We start from the raw sequence: 20,906 nt of genomic DNA on the forward strand, positions 1-20,906 counted from the left end.
ATTCTTGCAGGGGAGAGGAGAAGGGGGGCATTGGTCAAGTAGAGACGAGTACAAGAATGAACTGGGGAATGAATAGAATGCAGGTAAGAATGAAATATATATATATATACACATATATACATATATATCACAGAACAGAAAAATAAAGGAAGCTTCTGAAGGTAGGAGTGAAGATTCTGAAGTGATGACACAGGTCAAGATACATTTGTTAAGTGGCAAAAAAAAAAATAGAGAATCTAAAACTAAAGAAAACTGCTTGTAATCCTAGCTACTTAGGAGACAGAGATTTGAGGGTCATGGTTCAAAGCTAACCAGGGCAGGAAAATTCATGAGATTCATCTCCAACATGGTACTCAGAAAAAATCAGAAGGGGTGCTGGGGCTCAAGTGTAGAGCACTAGCCTTGAGCACAAATAAGCTTAGGGACAGTGAGCAGACCCTGAGTTTGAGCCCCAGGACTGGCAAAAAAAAAAAGTGAAGGAAGGAGTGGGTTGGTCCGGGTGGGTGCAATGTTGAAAGTGGTGACTTGACTAAAAGACACAGTATTTGTAAACTGCCATTCTTGAATGGCACTTTCTTTGTACAGCTATCTAAAGACAATGGTGGGGAGTGTGATAGAGTGCTCACCTAGCATGCACAAAGCCCTGGGTTTGCTTCCTTGGTACCACATACACAGAAAAAAAGCCAGAAGTGGCACTGTGGCCCAAGGGGCAGAGTACTAGCCTTGAACAAAAGTGTCTAAGGACAGTGCCGAAGGCCTGAGTTCAAGTCCTAGGGCTGAACTCAGTAAATATAATAATAATAAATAAATATATAATAAAATATATTTAAAAATAAACTCTATAACATCCATATGTATTGAAAAACAAAGAAAGGTATTTTTTGGTTTTGTTGCCAATCCTGAAGCTTGAACTCAGGGCCTGAGCACTGTCCTTGGACTTTCTCAAGGCTAGAGCTCTACCACTTAAGCCTCAACACCACTTTCAGCTTTTTCTATGTATGTGGTACCGAAGAATCCAACCCTGGTCTTTGTGCATGCTAGGTAAGCAGTCCAACAGTAGGCCAAACTCCCAGCCCCATCTTCCATTTTTTAAAGTACATTTTCCCAAGTTTTGTGTGTACATAGTCGTCCATTTGGGTAGCCACACAGGAGTTCTGCTTGAGTCTTAAGCACGTTGAAAGGGTCAAAGGAGTATAGTTAAGTTGTTAGTGATGATTTAGAGATCTGATTTGTCCTTGTTCTTATACTAGATACCTTGCCTCCAACTCTAGGCAGATCCTTGAACTAAATACCTTTGCAGATACGAACTTAGGAGCATGAGAGATGAGTTCATTTGCTTCTGACCCTTGAGTTCTCCTAATTGATAACCCAGGGAAATAGTATCTTGAAAAGCTAGTCATCCAGGTACCCGTGACTTGTACCTGCAATCAGGAGGCTGAGATCAGAGCATCAGGGTTCAAAGCCAGCCAAGGCAGGAAAATCCATGAGAGTCTTACCTGAAATAACCCCCAAAAATCAGAAATGGAACTATGACTCAAGTAGTAAAGTGCTAGCTTTGATCAAAAAAGAGCTCAAGCCCTAAGACCAGCACACAGAGAGAGAGAGAGAGAGAGAGAGACAGAGACAGAGACAGAGACAGAGACAGAGAGACAGAGTGTTAGAGTCCTGCTGATGCTCAAAATAACTTTCTTTGAGACGCCTTGAATTTTACATCTAAGGAAGCTAGTTAGGTGTTTGTCCTGGTTGAGTTCTGGATTCAAGCTGCAAAAGTTTGAATTCTGGCCTTGCCCCTTGCTGGGGACGGTAAGACCTACTGGCCTGTTACCTGCCTCATAGTTGTAAGGATGAAATGAGAATGGCTTGTACTGTGCTTGGATCATGGGATGTCCCAGCTGGTAAATGTTGGCAACTCTGGTTATACCTTATGCTCTATTTCCTAAAGGTTCTTTGCAGGTGGATTTTAAGTGTTAAGAAGAATTATCGGAAGAATGTAGCCTATCACAACTGGAGGCATGCCTTCAACACTGCCCAGTGCATGTTTGCTGCACTAAAGGCAGGCAAGATTCAGGTAAGTTCTAGAACAGTTCACATATGGAAGACACTTGATTGCTTCATAGTAAAAATCACAGATTCCAGTTCTAGTGTGCATTTGTGAGGTTCAAAAATAGCACGTTTTCTGTATATACATAGCATAACAATATTCTTAGTTGCTAATTTGCTCTCATATGTAACTCACATGGCATAAAATTCTTTTAAAAAAAGTAATTTCAACTGGGAGTTTGGCCTAGTGGTAGAATGCTTGCCTAGCATGCACGAAGACCCGGGTTCAATTACTCAGTACCACATACATAGAAAAAAGCCAGAAGTGGTGCTGAGGCTCAATTGGTAGAGCTCTACCCTTGAGGAAGTCCAAGGACAGTGCTCAGGCCCTGAGCTCAAGCCCAGGACTGGCAAAAAAATAATAATTTCATCCACTGGACTGTGGTGACTCATGCCTTTAATTCTAGCTACTCAGGAGGCTGAGATCTGAGGATCACAACTTGAAGACAGTTTGGGCAGGAAAGCTTGTGAAACAGTTAACCACCAAAAAGTCAAAAATGGAGCTGTGGCTCAAGTGGTCAAGTGCCAGCCTTGAGTGGAAAAGCTACATGGCAGAACTCAGAGCCTAAGAGGTTCAAGCCCCATTACCAGCAAAAATTAAAAAAATGAAAATAGTTTCATACTATGCTTCAATAATATTTGACCTCACACAGTCTTAAGAGGAAGTATCTTTTTTTTGCCAGTCCTAAACCTTGAACTCTAGCTAAACTCCCGACCCCGGAAGTATCATTTTTGTCATCTTCCTTTGAATCATAATTGAATTCTCAAAAGTTAGCCTTGTTCTGAGCTGGTTTCTAAAGAAGCTCCAGATTCTGCACGGTATTCTGTCTGCACACTTGGTTGATTTTATTAGTATTATTTCATCAAAATGATTTGGGTTTTATATACATTGATCAAAGACTTTAAAAGAAAGATCAGTGTAGAAAACATTCATGTTATATCTTCCTTTCCAGGCCAAATGTTCTCTATATCTCTGTCTTCCCTTAGATTCTAATGTCTGCAAGAACTAACTAGTTATTCTAAGCTAATGACTCCATGTAGCCAACACTTGATTATTTTATCTCAGAACTTCCCTGCTCGTTTGTTTTTAAACAAACCCTAAAAATACCATCCTCTGTCTCTCCTTTTACCAGGACCTCCTTTAACATAGTAGATCTAAAAGAAATGGCTGAGCTGAAGGTACAGCCCAGTGGTGATACATGTGCCTAGGTTTAATACCCAGCTCAGTGGGGGTGGGGCAAAAATAAGTGATTTGGCTAAGAAATCATATAAAACACCATAGTGATACTTTGCTTCTCTAATCAACATTTGACAGAGATAGAATAGTGTTATTTTGGAGTATGCAAGAGTTATAAGCATTGTCACCACTGAAAAGTATTGATTTTTGTGATAAATAATAAAATGATAATCTAATTTTCTTTTTTTTTTCCTTTCATTTTTTCTGGGCCTGAGGCTTGAACTCCTCAGGGCTTGGGCCCTATCCCTGAGATTTATGCTCAAGGCTAGCGCTCTACCATGTAAGCCACAGCTCCACTTCTGGTTCTTTTGCTGGATAATTGGAGATGAGTCTCACGGACTTTTCTGCCAGGGCTTGCTTTGTGATTCAGCAATCTCAGCCTCCTGAGTAGCTAGGATTCTAGACGTGAGCCACTGGTACCAGACTTTTTCATGTATATTGTAAACCCTCCTTACACTATTGAAAGGTCCCACAAAACAATGTATATGATTATTTTAACTTGGGTTTTATGTTGTTTCCTTTTGTTTTGAACTAGTGAGAGACAACAAGTAAACACCCAAAAACTGGAAATGGAGCTGTGGCTCAAGTGGTAGAGCACTATCCTTGACCACAAAGAAGCTCAGGGACAGCTCCCAGACCCTGAGTTCAAGCCTCACTATCAACAGCAACAACAACAAAAACCTATATTTATTTGGAGTTATATTATGCAACCTTCAAAACCCAAATTATTTCTAATTCTCTTCTTTCAATTGGCAACCTCAGCTACCATCACAAAAATAAATGAATGTGATAGTTACTCTACATGGACAGATGATTGATATTTTTGAGGCATCTGAGCCTTTTGCTCTTGTTGTTGACAAATACTATTTGTGGTTATCTCCCTGTGAATGACCAGAGTCGAGTGATTTCTTACAGGACAGGAGACTGGATGAGTTCTTTGCATGTAGATCCAGTGCACGTGGAAACAGAAGTTAGCTGACTGAAAAGCAATAGCAGAATACCCATTGACAGATGGTCCCTTTCTCTCCCTTCTCTCGGATGTGTCTGGGGATGTAGAGCAAGCTGACAGAGCTAGAGATCCTGGCTCTGCTGATTGCCGCCCTGAGCCATGACTTGGACCATCGAGGTGTGAACAACTCCTACATACAGAGGTAAGATCGCTTCCCCAGCAAGACTGGAAAACGTTTCCTTATAGAACTAGGGAGGTTGGGGGCCGGGAGTTTGGCCTAGTGGTTAAAGTGCTTGCCTAGCATGCATGCAGACCCGGGTTCGATTCCTCGGTACCACATACATAGAAAAAAGCCAGAAGTGGTGCTGAGGCTCAAGTGGTAGGACTGTCCAAGGACAGTGCTCAGGCCCTGAGCTCAAGTCCAGGACTGGCAAAAAAAAAAAAAGAACTAGGGAGGTTGGAGGCACGGCTCACTTGGTAGAGTGCCAGCCAGCGAGGGAAAGTGCCATATACCAAATTTAAATCTCTGATAAAACTAGAACTTAAAACCATAGAAAATTTAGAAACTTGAACTGTGCTGTCAACTTTGGAAGTGGTAACCCAAATTAACATGCTGAGTTGGCACTGTGTAAAATTAATAGTCATATTGTCTAGAAACATTAAACTCAGTTTTCTTCCTTTTATACCACAGTAAATATTAATATATAAGGTCTTCTTTGGATGAATTTCATTACAGAGACTAATAAAGTATTCTTTAAATAATGAAAAAGAAAAATTAATAGAAAATAATTGATACTACAAAATGGTACTTGGTCAAGCTCCTATAACATCTTTGGGTTATATTTAAGGGAAAGTGGGAAGTATTAGTAATAATAATGCCAATCCATTGCTGTCCTGGTCATATTTCAAGCCTGAAGAAAAGCGAAATATTTATGTTGAGTCTTATTTCTAAGATAGTTACTATGAGGTTTACCTTTGTTTAAGATAACATTGAGAAGTGCTTGGCTTGGCTGGGCTCTCAGTGAGCTCACTCCGCTCTGTAGAAGGATTTGTGTCCAAGAAGAAGTTGCATTGTGCTGTATGGAAGAGCTCAGGCTTTGTAGTTAGGCTTAAATTCAAATCTTTGCTCTTTCAGAATATTCTTTATATCTTAACTTTCTTGTGTGTGTGTGTGTGTGTGTGTGTGTGTGTGAGAGAGAGAGAGAGAGAGAGAGAGAGAGAGAGAGAGAGAGAGAGAGAGAGAGAGAGAGAGAGAGCTGTGCACACATGCACACACACAAATACTGGGGCTTAAACTCAGTACATCAGGCTTTCCCTTGGTGTTTTTGTTCAAGGGTGGAGCTCAACCACTTGAGCCACACCTCCACGTTGGCTTTTTGCAGATAAATTGGAGATACGAGTCTAATAGCCTGTCCTCCTCGGATTGGCTTTGAACTGGTGTGAATCACCAGCGCTTAGCTACTTTAATTTACTGATGTGTAAGATGGAGATAATAATAGCAAGTCCACATAGTTTAGCTGGGCTAAGTTTTCAGACCTGCACAACACTACCAGGCTGAAGGTCCTGTGTTTGTCATGTTAAATTCTGGCAGCAGAGGCTACAGTAGTTGTTTGGATTGGAGATAAGATTAGGCTGTACAACACCAACCAAGTAACTGTGAATCCCTTCATTTAAACCTGGAATACCATCAAGAATTAAAAACAAACAGAAAGATAGATAGATAGATGATAGATAGATAGATTGATAGATAGATAGATAGATAGATAGATAGATAGATAGATAGATAGAAAAAAAGAAGCAGGGCGCTGGTGGCTGACATCTGTAATCCTTGCTATTCAGGATCATGGTTCAAAGGAAGCCCATACAGGAAAAGTCCATCAGACTCTCATCTCCAATTAACTACCAAAAAAGCTGGCTGTGGGAAAAGCACAAGGACAGCACCCAGATCCTGAGTTCAAGTCCCAGGACACACACACACACACACACACACACACACACACACACACACACACACACACACGAGATACTGATCTTTGGCATTAGACTTATATACTTCTCGAAAGCAATACTTACCTGTGTTGACAAAAGAGATGATAAAAGTGGGGTCACAGTTGATTAAAAATTAAGACCTAGATATTTGCTAGGTATTGTATGTTTTTGTTTTTCTAAACTACCTACACTTTTAAAAAATGTGTATCATTATAAAGTGATAGGGTTCGTTATGTAAGTCAGATAAAGAGTATATTTGTTGTTGGAGAGTGTCACCCTTTCCCTTGCTCTCTCTCCCGGTTTTCCCTTCTTGTTCTTATCCACAAGCTATCTAGTTCATCTTCAACATAGTGTCTGCATCTGTTCACCTTTTATCCCCACTCTGTGCCCCTCTGCCCCTCCCAAAGACAGATAAATGAATAAATAAGACAAAAAACACAAAACAAAATCAACAAAAATCAAGAACAAAACCTGTTTTGCATTTCCTAGAGTTTCAATAAATATTATTTTATATGATCAGAGGCACGTAGGCATTGCGCCTATGCATTCCTCCCCTAAAACAAAACAAAACAAAACAGAAGTAGTATCACATTTCATCAGTTTTCTTTTCCTCCCAGCCATTGGCTGAAAAGAGTCTCCACTGTCCTAACAAAAATAATGTGCAAATGATTTGATGGTTGCAAAGATTTCTTGAGGCAGTCCCAGATGTGTGATATCTTGAGGGCATTTGAGAGCAGGCTCGGATCGCACTCCCTTGATCTAAATAAACAGAGAACTTCATGTCCAAGGAATTGCAGTGAGGGAACCACTGCCTTGTGCTGGCTGGATGGGGAAACATATGGAGGGAGCTCCTGGCTGCCACAGCCAAGCCTTGGTCTCCTCTTGAAAATCTAAGTGTTTCACAAAGCTGACTGGGTGAGATGCCTTCGTCAACACTGAAGAGGTGATACCAGCCTTGAAAAATGCAATAACATGAATAAAGTGGGGAAAGGATGAGGGTCGACATTATTATTACAATATTATATGCACATATGAAAATACCACAATAAACCTCAGTATACACTGTAAGCATAATCTACTTTGTCTTGTGGCACCTCCTTTGTACAGCTATTTAAAAGATAATATTTTTTTTAAACAGCCAGGCAGTGGTAATCGTGGTTACTCAGTAGGCTGAGATCTGAGGATCATAATTCAAAGCCAGTTGAGACAAGAAAGTATGTGAGCTTCTTATATGCAACAAATCACCAAAGAGCCAAGTGAGAGCTCTCATCTTGAGTACAAAAGCTTAGAGACAGCACCCAGGCCATAAGTTCAAGCCAAGGCCCAGCATACACACACACACACACACACACACACACACACACACACACATACACACACGTGTGTGTGTACACACGCACACACACCTATATAATATAGCATTTCATAGTCTGAGCTAACATTATTAGCATTCAGACTGTTAGACTATAGATTGCACTGAGATGCCATGTTGCTTTGCTTTTAAGACAGAGAAAAAGAAAACAAACCTCAAATATTTTCCTATTTCCCCTTTGTTTACTTTAAAATAATTACCCGGAAGAAAACATCTGGAGAAACGTCATCTCTCTTAGAAAAAAAAGAAAAAGTCCTGGGAAAAATCTTAGATTGCAGAATCTTGCTTTCATATACCACAAAGCAGATTTCAACCAACTCATCACAGCTTTTCTTTTTCTTTTAAGTTGAAACAGTTTTAGAGTCATTTCTTCCTACATCCCTGTGGTTTGAGGAAAACAAGATTTCTCCAGGGATTTTTTTTTTCGTCTTTATCTTACTTGAAGTGAGACACTTAAGATAGTAAATATATCATAAACATTCCCACAGAAAGTGGTGTCTTCTAAAAAGGTATGTTCTGTTCAGACCTCATCCGATATTCATATTGACATGTAGGTAAGGTCAAAAGAAAAAAATGTGTTTGTAGGATAGCATAGTTAGAGACAGAAATTAACCTCATTCATTTCTTTAAATCTGAAATTCAGAAGTCTGTCCAAAGGGGTTAGTATTTAATATATCTATCTAAGTGTCCAGTAATTCTTGATCAGAATCACCCCTCTCAAATTGACCCCATCCCATCTGTATGTACATCTGTGCCTCTATGAGAGGCATTATACATGCCTCACATATCTTCATTATGGTGGCTCACGCCTATAATCCTAGCTACTGAGGAGACTGAGGTCTGAGGATCTTAGTTCAAAGCTATCTTGGGCCGGAAAGCCCTTATCCAATTAGCTACCAAAAAAGCCAAAAGTGGAGCTATGGCTGAACTGGTAGATCACTAGCAGGGACAACACTTAGGCCCTGACTTCGAGTTCCAGGACCCGCAAAAAAAAAAAAAATCTTGTATTTGTCTTATTTCTGTTTTTATTCATCTACACTCTCCCACTACATCCCCTTCCAATCTCATTTCAGTTTCTTGATGCTCACATTGTCAAACTGTTAATTGCACAAAAGATTTACTCCATGAGGGCTGGGATTTGGGCCTAGTGGTAGAGTGCTCACCTAGCATGTGCAAAGCCCTGGATTCGATTCCTTAGTACCATATACACAGAAGAAGCCAGAAAGCACTAGCCTTGAGCAAAAAGTGTCCAAGGACAGTGCCCAGGCCCTGAGTTCAAGCCCCAGGACTGGCAGAAAATAAAAGTTTTTACTCCATGAAGTTTCACTCCTGTACATAATAGACTTTAATCAATTGAATGCTGTAGATAAGCATGTGCCTCTATGTCATTCATTCTTTAACAACTTTTCAGATATTAATTCGAGGACATCCCTTGAATAGCAAGCTGTCCCTTCATCTGTTTGATTCTTTGATTCCTTCCTCAGTTGGCTAGACTGTCATTGTATGAAATCCTATGAGTGTGCTGGGAAAGCTTTGGAAGTTTGCAGTCCATGCATGTTATCCTGAGTAGGGTAAAGTTGAAAAGAGTGGCTAAAGTCAGAACATCCCTTGGAGAAAATGGCCAACACTTAAGTGACAAATGAAACATTGTCTTAGATGTTTATCTATTTAATCAGGTTCAAGTTTGATGATCCTAAAGTCATATAGTGAAACTATCCTTTGTGATAGGCCAATGTGAGGAGCCAGAGTTCTAGAATTTTCCTGGGCAGAAGGATAACTGTGAAATATCAGTTGTGCCCTATCTTCCAACATACATCTGCACATCCTCAGTTTCTCCACCTTCCCTCCCTCCTTTTTCCATCCTCCATACCCCCTCCTTTTAACTTCATTCTCCCTCCCTTCCCCCTCTCTCCTTCATCCTCACTCCCTACATTGCTTTTTCATCCATCCTCACTCCATCTATTCTCTCTCTTTTTCCCTCCCTTTCTACTTCCATCTTGACCTTTCACGCTCCACCTTCAATTCTCTCTCCTCTCCCTCCCTCTATCCTCTCTTTTTTCTCCTCTGTCATCCCCTCCCTTCTTCCATTCTCTGTCTTCAATCCTCAATCTTCCATCCCCCACTCTAGACTCCATCCTCTCTTCTCCCTTCCCTCGCTCCCTCTCTTCCTTCCCTGATGGTTGCCCCTTGCCTGGATTTTTCTCACTCACACCCAGTTCATTTCATCACAGTCAGTTCTTTGCTTATATACGGACACAGCCATAAGTAAACTGTCAGACAAGCATTATCTCAGAAGGAAAGGTAACATAAATTTGTTTCAGATTTTTAAGTCACTGGTGTTTTGACATTGAAAAATGCTGTTGGTGTGATCATACTTATAAGCTAGTCCTTATTGCTTTTATCTTTTTTGAGTCAATGTCAAAGCCATGGCCCTGTAAGCAGCAGTCTGACTCTTCTATTCATCCCCACCCCACCCCTAGTATGGCCTCACAATTTTCTTAACAGAAGAGAAATATGGGTTGTCTGATTTATTTTGTGCAGTAGTTCTTCTAGTTAAACCAGAAGCTAACCTCTTAAAAACAATGAAAAAAACAGAAGTGAAGCTGTGGCTCAAGTGGTAGAGTCTTAGCCTTGAGCAAAAAAAACCAAAACAAACAACAACAACAAAGCTCAGGGACAGCACCCAGATTCTGAGTTCAAGCCCCAGGAGTGGCGAAGAATGAGCTGATAAAGAAGAAGAAAATGATATGCTTCCTTTATCCAAATGTTTTCCAGAAGTGAACACCCACTGGCTCAGCTCTACTGCCACTCCATCATGGAACACCATCATTTCGACCAGTGCTTGATGATTCTCAACAGCCCCGTAAGTACTTCCTTTCTCGTGCTGGAATTTGAAAAGGAAGCTGGATAAATTGATTTATTTTTAGGTTTTGGACTTTTTCCCAGACTCATAAATTCTTGAGTGCACTCTCTTCCTTTTTGGGTATGAAAGGAAAAGCCAAAACCATGGGTGATCTCCACGGCCTCTCCACTCAACACAATCAAACCGCCTAATGTTGTCCCGTAAGGGATATTTGGCCACTCAGCTTGACTCAGTTATTCCAGATTAGAAAGTAAATTAGAATTTTTTTTGGGGGGGGGGTGGGGAGAGAGCTCTTGATTAATTTAAAAACTCAATGGAAGTGGATTTTACAGATTTGGGTTCATTTTCACAAGACAGTACGAAAGTTTTGCTGACTTTTTTTTTTTTTTTTTACAATGCTGGGATTGAACTCAAGGTCTAACACTTGCCAGGCAACTGGTCTCCCTTTATTTTATTTTAAACTAATTTATTATTAGTATAAAAGTGATGTACAGAGGGGTTATAGTTACATCATACACCCTTTGTCCCTCCATTTCTGTGCCCCAGTTACCTTCCCCCAAATACATAAACAGACAGGCTTGAGATTGAGGAGAAGGAGTTTTCTCTTCAGAGTGGGTGAAAGGTGAAAAGTTCTGTGATCTGAGTAGAGTATGGGCTTTCTGTGCATAAGGCTCCGAGTTCTATCCCTAGCAGAACAAAAAGGGGAAAAACAAATAAAAGCTATGCATCCTGGTTGGGTAACCTCTAAGAAAGGCTGCATATGGTTTAACGCAGATTGGTTTGCTGAGATTGCCAACTGCTTATATGAGTTACTTCACTTGTCGTTGGTAATTGCTATACACAGTCTAGGGTAGAGCTGCCAGAACTATGGGAGTTGGTGTGTGTGTGTGTGTGTGTGTGTGTGTGTGTGTGTGTGTGTGTGTGTACACATGTGTGCTGGTCCTAGGACTTGGAACTCAGGACCTGGATGCTGCTCTTTCTTAGCTTTTTTGCTCAAGACTGGCAGTTGACCTCCCAAATCTCAGATTCACTTCTAGCCTTTTGCTTTTTACTGGATGCCCATGGCTCGTGCCTGTAATCCTAGCTACTCAAGGGGCTGAGGACTGCAGTTGGAAACTAGCCTGGGCCAGAAAGTCTGTGAACCTCTTATCCCCAATGAAAACAGAAAAGGCTGTAAGTGGCACTGTGGCTCAAGTGGTAGATTGCTAGCTTTGAGCAAAATTAGTTCAGAGACCATGCCAAGGCCAAGATCAAGCCTCAAGAGCAGCCCCCCCCCACACACACACACACAAAAGTCAGTGATGTTCCTGCATGAACTGCTTTAGAACCAGGATCCTCAAATCTTAGCCTCCTGAGCAGCTAGGATTTAGATGTACACTACCAGGGCCCCAGTGAGGTGTGAATTTTTGACCTTTAGCAAGAAAGCCATCTTGATTCCTAGCTTATACATGGCCTCTTCCATTCATTTTTTACATCATTATAAACAGACCCTCATGCCCAGAGCTCTCTTTCTTGCTTTGGACTGCCTTGAGCATCTGGCACTTTCTTCCAGTTCCCAGTGCAGTATTTGCATCTGGACGTGGCTTCAGATCAGCCCACGGGGTTCTCCAGAGGGAGCAGCTAGCTCTCTGTTGGGTTTCCGCTCACATGGCCTGCTCTAACAAATTTTCCCATAAAGCATCTATCTCCAGCATGCAGATTTTTTCCAAGACTGAGACATTCACAGAAAAGTACATCATATTATCCTGGAAATATCTTAATTGGCTGTGAGTTTCAGATAAAACTTCCTTTTAAAATATCTCATTACAAATACAATTCCAAAGCAAAATTTTTAAAAGCATGCTAACATATATTAAAAACATTTAGTAGCTGTCCTATCACAGCTGTTTTTTCTTACATTTAATATAAATTATTATATGAGACATTATTACTTGCCATCCAAAAACTCTGGTTGTATACATATGGCTTGGCTCACATCAGAAGGCCTGTCTGTAGATCATATCTTCATAACTACATCTATATGTAAAAGAAGTTATAGACCCTGATTTGGAGAGAAGAAAATTAAAACTCCAGTGCGAAGTAATTATCTGCTTGAAATAATTTTGTTTCCTAAGATAAATAAAAGTATCAGAACTTTTCAGAACTGTTTTCTTTGGCTCATAATCTAAAAATGATTTAATATCTAAAAATAATGTTATGAACAAGGCGCCAGTGGTTTGTGTGTGTTTTCCTAGCTACAGGCTGAGATCTGAGGATTGAGGTTTATAACCAACCCAGGCAAGAAAAGTTGTGAGACTCCTATCTTCAACTATACCAAAAAGAGAGCGAGAGAGCGAGAGCGAGAGAGAGAGAGAGAGAGAGAGAGAGAGAGAGAGCGCCAGAAGTGGAGTTAGCCTTGAGTGCTAGAGTTCTGGTCTTGAGTGACAAAGCTCAGGGACAGCACCCAGGACCAGCACCAAATATCATACTAATTAACAATATAATAATAATAAAAAAATAATGTTTTGGGTTGTATCTACATATTTTTGTCACCAATTAACTCCAGACCACAATGTCAACAATATTTATAGTACGTAACAAGGTAAGTGTACTGGAAAGTGCGCTTAGAATAACCAAAAAGCATCTGACTTACACTCAGATATAGTTGTATGGTGGTCACTGGATTTGTCTCAGGATTTTGTTTTTCTTGGCCCTAAGATTTAAGAAGTGCATCTGACTCAATTTACAGATGTGTTGAGGGTATTCTGAGTACCCGAACTGTGTATTTTACTTAGTTCTTGATGAGAGTATGTTACAGGCAAGAAATAAGGATGATAATGTAGCAAAGCCCTTCAGTGATCACAGAAAGCTCATCCCCTTTAAGTAGATGCCCCAGCCCTATGAATGGCAGCCACAAGCACCAGTAGGAAGCACACCTGGGTCTCAAAACTGCACTACCCAACTGCACTGTCGTGTTCCCAGCGAATGCATGGTTGATTCCATCAAAAAGCTGGAAGTGGAGCTGTGACTCAAGTGGTAGGGTACCTTCTTTGAACAAACGAAAAGTTAAGAGACAGAGCATCCACGCTCCGAGCTCAAGCCTCACTGCTGAAACTAGACATATGTTATTGGCTTATTACAAAAGCCATAGAGAAATAACCTTTTAATAATCAAATGTTTTAGAATTTTACAACCTTCATTTTTTGTTTGTTTGTTTTTGCCAATCCTGGGCTTGAGCTCAGGGCCTGAACAGTCCTTGGACTTTCCCAAACCTAGAGCTCTACCACGTGAGCCTCAGCACCACTTCCAGCTTTTTTCTATGTATGTGGTACCAAGAAATGGAACCCGGGTCTTTGTGCATGCTAGGCAAGCACTCTACCACTAGGCCAAACTCCCAGCCCACAACTTTCATTTTTTGATTCCTAATAATAGGACTTGAGTTCAAGATGTTACACTTTGTGTGTGTGGGGGGGGGGGTTACAGGGCTTGAACTCGGCCTGGAGCTATCCCTCAGCTCTTCAGCTCAAGGCTACTTCCCTACCCTTAAGCCAAACCCCACGGCCCATTTTCTAAAGGTTAATTGGAGATAAGAGTCTCAGGACTCTTATGCCTGGGCTGGCTTTCAACCTTGGATCCTCAGATCTCAGCCTCCTGAGTAGCTAGGATTACAGAAGTGAGCCACTGCACCCAGCATGACCTTATACTCTTGCTTAACTTGTTTGCTCAGGACTAGTGCTCTGCTCTCCTACTTGAACCATACTTCTACTTCTGCCGGCTTGCTGCTTAAGTGTAGATGAGAATCCCCAGGATTTGTCTTCCCTAGGGCTGCTTTGTATCATGATCCTGGGAAATCAACCTCCCCCACCGCTAGAATGAAAAGCCTGAGCCACTGACTTTTCATGGTGTGTGTTAAATTGTACGTAGTTAAATTTCATGACTTTGGTTTTGTTTGTTTGTTAGCCCTCTCATCCACAAATGAAGGGGCGTGTAATTCTTATCTTTGTGGATGATTTCACTGAGCATGATTTCTAGTTCCATTCATTTTCTGGCAAATGACCCAATTTATTTTTTCCTTATGGCTGAGTGAAAAACTCCATTCTTTACATTTATGGCTCTTGACTTTTCAGTTTCACTTGTTATTACAGTATGGCAATTAATTTGCCCAAAGGAAATGGATAAATAGCTATTAGATTTTAGGTGAGGAGTAGTAAGGCCCAAGGAATAGAAGAGTTGAAAATAATACACATACATAGGCAAGCGTAACATTATATTATTTCATGGTATTGAAAGAGCACAGGTTCTGTACATCACAATTTGAAAATGGCTGGCATGTGTGTAAGAGATTATATCTCCATACATGTTCATGTCAGCAAGGAAATTGCTAATGATACTTTTCTCTTTAGGGCAACCAGATTCTCAGTGGCCTCTCCATTGACGAATACAAGACCGCCTTGAAAATAATCAAGCAAGCTATTTTAGCTACAGACTTAGCACTCTACATAAAGTAAGTTTGAAGAAAATTATCTTCCAAAACAGGTCTTGAAAGCGTTTGCAGCTGGGCGCTCCTGGCTCATGCCTATCTACTCAGGAGGCTGAGATCTATGGATCTTAGTTTGAAGCCAGCCCAGACAGGAAAATTTGTGAGACTCTTATCTGCAATGAACTTCCAAAACATCAGAAGTGGAGCTGTTTCTCAAGTGGTAAAACACTAGCTTTGAGTAAAATTTAAACAAACAAACCTCAGGGACAGCATTCAGGCTCCAGGACCAGTGCGCGCACACATACATACACACACACACACACTCACTCTCTCTCTCTCTCTCTCTCTCTCTCTCTCTCTCTCTCTCTCTCTCTCTCTCTCTCTCTCTCTCTCTCTCTCATGTTTGCATAGTTTCTAATGTTTAACCCATGCATTGAGAATTCTTTATAAGGTTACAGCAAAGTCCTGACAAAGCTGTTGATAGCATGGAGTCATCTGTTGAAGATAACCAGAAGTCTACTTCTTGCACTTACTGCTAAAAATGGTAGAATATAGGGTCATTCATTGGTGATGTGTATCTGTGGCTGTGTCTCCAAAACTGTGTGCTCACTTCATTGCCATCTCAGATTTTCAAAACCAGGTAATCCATCAAAAGACTATATAAAGTTGGTGCCAGTGGCTCACGCCTGTAATCCTAGCTACTCAGGAGACTGAGATCTGAGGATCACAATTCAAGGCCAGACCAGGCGTGAAAGTCTCTGAAGCACTTAGGGACAGCACCCAGGCCTAGAGTTCAAGCCCCATGACCAACCAAAGAAAGAAAAGAGAGAGAGAGAGAGAGAGAGAGACAGACAGACAGACAGACAGACAGACAGACAGACAGACCATATAGGCCATTTGCTCGTCATCCTTTCCTTCCACCCCCAACTTCTATCCATTTCACAATTCTTTATTCTGTCAGCCAAGCCTGACAGAGGCTTAGACAAGGAAAGAAGCTAAAATCCAAACAAGTAATTCTTGTTTCTGTTTTACTTGATGCTGGCAGAAGAAGAATGTTCATGTACCAGTTGAAAGTTAATGATTCTAGAACAAGACTACACATTAAAGTGCTATGTTGTGATAGTGCCTTTTCTCATAAATGCTGGGCATTTATGAAAGCTAGCATACCCTTTTCCTGGATTTGAACACCTATTTCCAGCTTGCAGAGAGTGGAGTGTTTTCAAGTGTGGGAAGACAGGGAGCCAGCAGCCACGCTTGTGGGACTTCGGGTAGCACAGGTCTCTTCCTCTGCACAAGGCTTAGAGTTGAGGTGTTAGCCTCTCCTATGAGAATAAAGTCAAGTAGAATGAACAGCCCCAAACATCTACCAAGCTACCCACTGCTCTGTATCTAATGTCAGCAATCTGCTTCATTGAGTTCTGGAGAACTTGAAAGGTAATTCGAATTGAACATGGGCAAGGCTACCAAAGGGATTGGGGAGGGGGTGATGGAAGGGATACCTCTGATCAAGAAGCACAGGACATTAGATGGATACAAAATGGTTACCCCCTCATACAGCTCTTTGAAGTACAAAAATAAAACTACATAAATAAACTTGAGAAAGGGATTGTCAGTACAGGGGCTTGAACTCAGGGCCTGGTACTGTCCCTGGGTTTTGTTTTGTTTTTGCTCAAGGCTAGCACTCCACCACTTGAGCCACAGTTCTACTCTAGGCTTTTCGGTAATTTTTAGAAATAAGTCTCATCTAGACTTTCCCGCCTGGATTAGGTTTAAACCAAGATCCTCAAGTCTCAGCCTCCTGAGTAGCTAGGATTACAGGTATGAGCCACTGTCACCTAGCTAAATTAACTATTTTTAAAAAATTAGTTAGACTACAGTGATGATTCATGCTTGTAAGGAGGCTGATATTTGAGGATCATGGTTCAAAGACAGCTGAGGCAGGAAAAGCCATGAGACTTACCTCCAATTGACTACCCAAAGAGCTGGGCATCACGCTATGACCCAAATGATAGAGCAGTAGCTTTGTACAAAATAGCTCAGAGACTTTACGCAGGCCTTGAGGACTGGCATACAAACTAATAGTTGTAATAACAACAACAACTATAATACAAATAGCGAAAATACAGTAAATTTCAGTTTATTCAATAACTGCAGAACACAGATTTATTTTACTAAGTATTTGAAAAGTACCTTGAACCACAAAGCCTTCTGGGACTTGTCAAGCCCAGTGAGCACCTCCTCTGATCCCCTGTGAAACTATTTTCATCTGTGAAGCTCTTATACAGTAATTCTGGTACATAAGATTTTTCTCTTCTCAGCCGGGCACGGTGGCTCACACCTATAATCCTAGCTCCTCAGGTGGCTGAGATCTGAGGATCATGGTTCAAAGCCAGCCCAGATACTAAACAGTCTGTGAGACTCTTATCTCCAGTTAATCACCAGGAAACTGGAAGTGGGGCTATGGCTCCAGGATTAGTGCAGTAGCCTTGAGCTGAAGAGCTCAGTGACAATGCCCAGGCCCAGGGGTAGGGTGGTAGCCTAGAGCTGAAGTATTCAGGGACAGCGCCCAGGCCCAGAGTTCAAATCCCACAACCAACCAAAAAAATTTTTTTTTTCCTCTCTTGAGTCTTGTGTCTCTGGCTAGATTTTAAAAGCACTATAGAAAGAACAACTCTTGTGATTGCTCAAGATTCATAGCAATACTTGATACATAGGAAGTATTTATTACACATCAGATTATGTTATATTTACTGAATGAGAGTGGTGTGGGATCAAACCCAAGTACTGTTCCAAAACAAAAAAAGTAACTGAAGAGTGAAAGTAAATATAAAATGACTTTTAAATGTCGATTTTGGGATGGGGGGGGTATCTATAATAAGGTTTTGTTTTCCTCTCCAAATATTTACTTCCTGAGTATCAGAGGCTACAAGTTGATAGGAGACTGGAAACTCAGTATAACCGCCAAATATTTTTCTTCGCTTTCAAGGAGACGAGGAGAATTTTTAGAACTTATAAGAAAAAATCAATTTAATTTGGAAGACCCTCATCAGAAGGAGCTGTTCTTGTAAGTCAAGTTGATTTTCCTGGTTAATTTGCTTGCAATTAGTTTTTCATTGTGTGTTATAACCTGATGAGCTTTGAGGTTGGCAAGGGTTCTCTGGAGTGCTATTTGAAGAACTGCCTACGAAGGCTTATGTGAAAATAAATATACATGCTAATTCAAGTAAATTGCTCCTTCCTTTAGACTGACCACTAGAATGAAATCCAGTAGTACAGTGTCCATTGGCTCCACCTCAATCTTGGGATGAAAGAGCTGAAAATAAATAGTTCCCTATTTTATGAGAGCTTGAAGGTGGCTGCACTGAGTTCTGGTGGCTCATGCCTGTAATCCTAGCTGAACAGGAGGCTGAGATGGGAAGACTGAGGTTGGGAAGTAGCCAGGGCAAATGTTGTTGAGACTCTTGCTTCCATTTAGCCAGCAAAAAGCCAGAAGTGGAGATATAGCTCAGGTGTTGATCAAAAGAGCCAAGTTAGTTCAAGTCCCAGTACACAGACACACACACACACACACACACACACACACACACACACACACACACCCCACACACGGATGACACACAGATGGTATCTAGAGAGCATCCATTTAGCTTGATTTACAGCCTAGCAGCAGTATTGGAAATGGGGCCCTAGCTAGCACCGTGGCTCATGCCTTTAATCCTAGCTACTCAGGAGGCTGAGATCTGAGGATCAAGGTTTAGAGCCAGTCTGGGCACAAAAGGACCTGAGACTCTTATCTCCCATTAACCTCTAGAAAACGGGAAGTGGGGCTTGGCTCAAGGGTAAGACAGTAGCCTGGAGCTGAAGAGCTCAGGGATAGCGCCCAGGCCCAGAGTTCAAGCCCCATGACCCACCAAAAAAAAAAAAAAGAATTGGGGCCCTTCGGGATCTTTCTGCTCAGCAGTACACCTTTCACTCCCTTCTAACAACTTTGTTCTTATTGCTGGGTTTTGTTCTGTTTTTACAATAACCACATATGCTATGGCAAGAACTGGATCAACACAAAGGATCCAAGGGTCAGTAATCAAGGAAAGGAGACATTGAATTCTAAGGATAGTGCACACAGTTTCTATGTCAACACTGCCTTCATAAATGGAGATTGCTTTGCATGCCACAAAAGACACAAATTATAAGGAAAGCACAGAGGGACCCCAGCTGTCTGTTATGTGTGAGTATATTTCATTGTGTGGTCCCATGGGCCTTTTAGAGTAGCTCAGTACAAAAGAAACTGTCTCCCGCTGCAGTTAGTAAACCCTTGTTCTCACTGATAAGAGAGAGCTTCCAGTCTGACCTGTTCTCTCCCTGACCTCTTGTGGAGAAGTGAGCAATGGGCCTGACACCCACCTGTCCCCTCCATTCGTGGGATTGTGTGTATGCATGTGTGTATATATATCCAGAGCACTGATTTTTGAGTCAGAGAATCCGTGCAAGAGAAAACACCAGCATTGGGATACCATTTTCTTTTGATGCTTTGCCTTGAGTGTTAATATTTTATGGTAATGGCCTATTGCTTATTTCTTCAAACTAATTAAAGGGGTAACTGTGGCAGACATTCAGGTCTGAGATGGGAGCATCAGGCTAAAGGTGAAGCCATGTTTAAGTGCTAGAGAAATCTTCTCATGACTCCAGAGACTCAAGTGTTTTCACTTCCCTAACCAGGGAATCTTCTCCACTCTCACTTCAGTTTCATCATTGTAAGCCTTTCCACATTGAGGTGGTGAATTAATTAGGATTGCTCACTATACTGTGTGTGTGTGTGTGTGTGTGTGTGTGTGTGTGTGTGTGTGTGTGTGTGTGTGTAAACTGGGGCTTGAACTCAAGGCCTAGGTGCTATCCCTTAGCTTACTTTTCTTTTCATTCAAGGCTGGCACTCTACCACTTGAGTCCCACAGTTCCACTTCCAGCTTTGTGGTGGATAATTAATTGGAGATGAGTCTCCCAGACTCTCCATTCCCAGACTGATCTCAATCCACGATCCTTAGATCTCAGCCTCCTGAGTAGCTTGAACGACAGATATGATCCAACATCTCCAAGCCCCCACCAGAATTTCTGCAACAGCACTTTTATCAGTATGACCTCTGATGTTATCCTTGAATTATACAGCAGTCACCAGTGTTTCCAGCATTATGACTTGAAAAAAATTTAATAATAATAGCAGGTATATTTTACCCAAAAGTCGATCATGTGCTTGTACCAATCTGGACCTAGATGCATTGAGACCCCAGTCAGGAGTCTGTGGGAACTCTCCTCTGTTTCTTTGGTATCCAGCAGTGACCATTCCTCTTGTCCAGAGGGTTTTAGTCATCAGCTTTAGTAGTGATGATTTACAGAGGTGTGTCTTCACAGGGAAGTTAATGGGAATTTGGGGTTCTTTTTCCCTCCCCAGAGCAATGCTGATGACAGCCTGTGACCTCTCAGCAATCACGAAGCCCTGGCCCATCCAACAGCGGGTATGTTTCGTGGCGATGGCAACAGCAGTAGCTACAAAGTGGAAATTAGAAAAGATCCTACGTTTAAAGTCGCTTCCAAAGTCAACTCTGAGGGAATGCTTTTCGTAGGTTTTTGTTGTACTTTGATGCTTGTATTAGGGCTTGAACTCAGGGCCTGGGTGCTGTCCTTGAACTTGTACTTACGGTTAGCACTCAACCACGTGTGTGTTGATTTTTGTGTGTGTGTGATTTACTGGAGATAAGATTCTCACAGACTTTTCTGCCTGGGCTGGTCCCACATTGTAACCCTCTCACCTCCGCCTCCTCAGTAGCTAGGATTACAGGCTCATTGGTGCCCAGCTCTTATTATTATTATTGTAATTGTTATTATTTTGGTTTTTTCTAATTTTTAAACAGATTTAAAAGCACATAGTTGGACATAAACAGCAAC

At 41.4% G+C, this 20,906-nt stretch overlaps 1 protein-coding gene across 2 annotated transcripts in view; it reads left to right on the forward strand.

Annotated features, from left to right (window-relative positions):
- Positions 1–20,906, forward strand: part of Pde5a (phosphodiesterase 5A) — a 118,294-nt gene that overhangs the window by 90,787 nt on the left and 6,601 nt on the right. For both annotated transcript variants that reach the window (XM_090356640.1, XM_090356642.1), the window contains exons 13-18: positions 1,943–2,068; positions 4,394–4,488; positions 10,423–10,510; positions 14,893–14,993; positions 17,956–18,033; positions 20,413–20,476. In XM_090356640.1, coding sequence (XP_090212766.1) covers positions 1,943–2,068; positions 4,394–4,488; positions 10,423–10,510; positions 14,893–14,993; positions 17,956–18,033; positions 20,413–20,476 — 552 coding nt within the window. The remainder of the gene's footprint in view (positions 1–1,942; positions 2,069–4,393; positions 4,489–10,422; positions 10,511–14,892; positions 14,994–17,955; positions 18,034–20,412; positions 20,477–20,906) is intronic.

Source organism: Megascapheus bottae, chromosome 23, assembly GCF_031878675.1.
Source record: "Megascapheus bottae isolate mThoBot1 chromosome 23, mThoBot2.hap1, whole genome shotgun sequence".
NCBI classification, from domain to species: domain Eukaryota; kingdom Metazoa; phylum Chordata; class Mammalia; order Rodentia; family Geomyidae; genus Megascapheus; species Megascapheus bottae.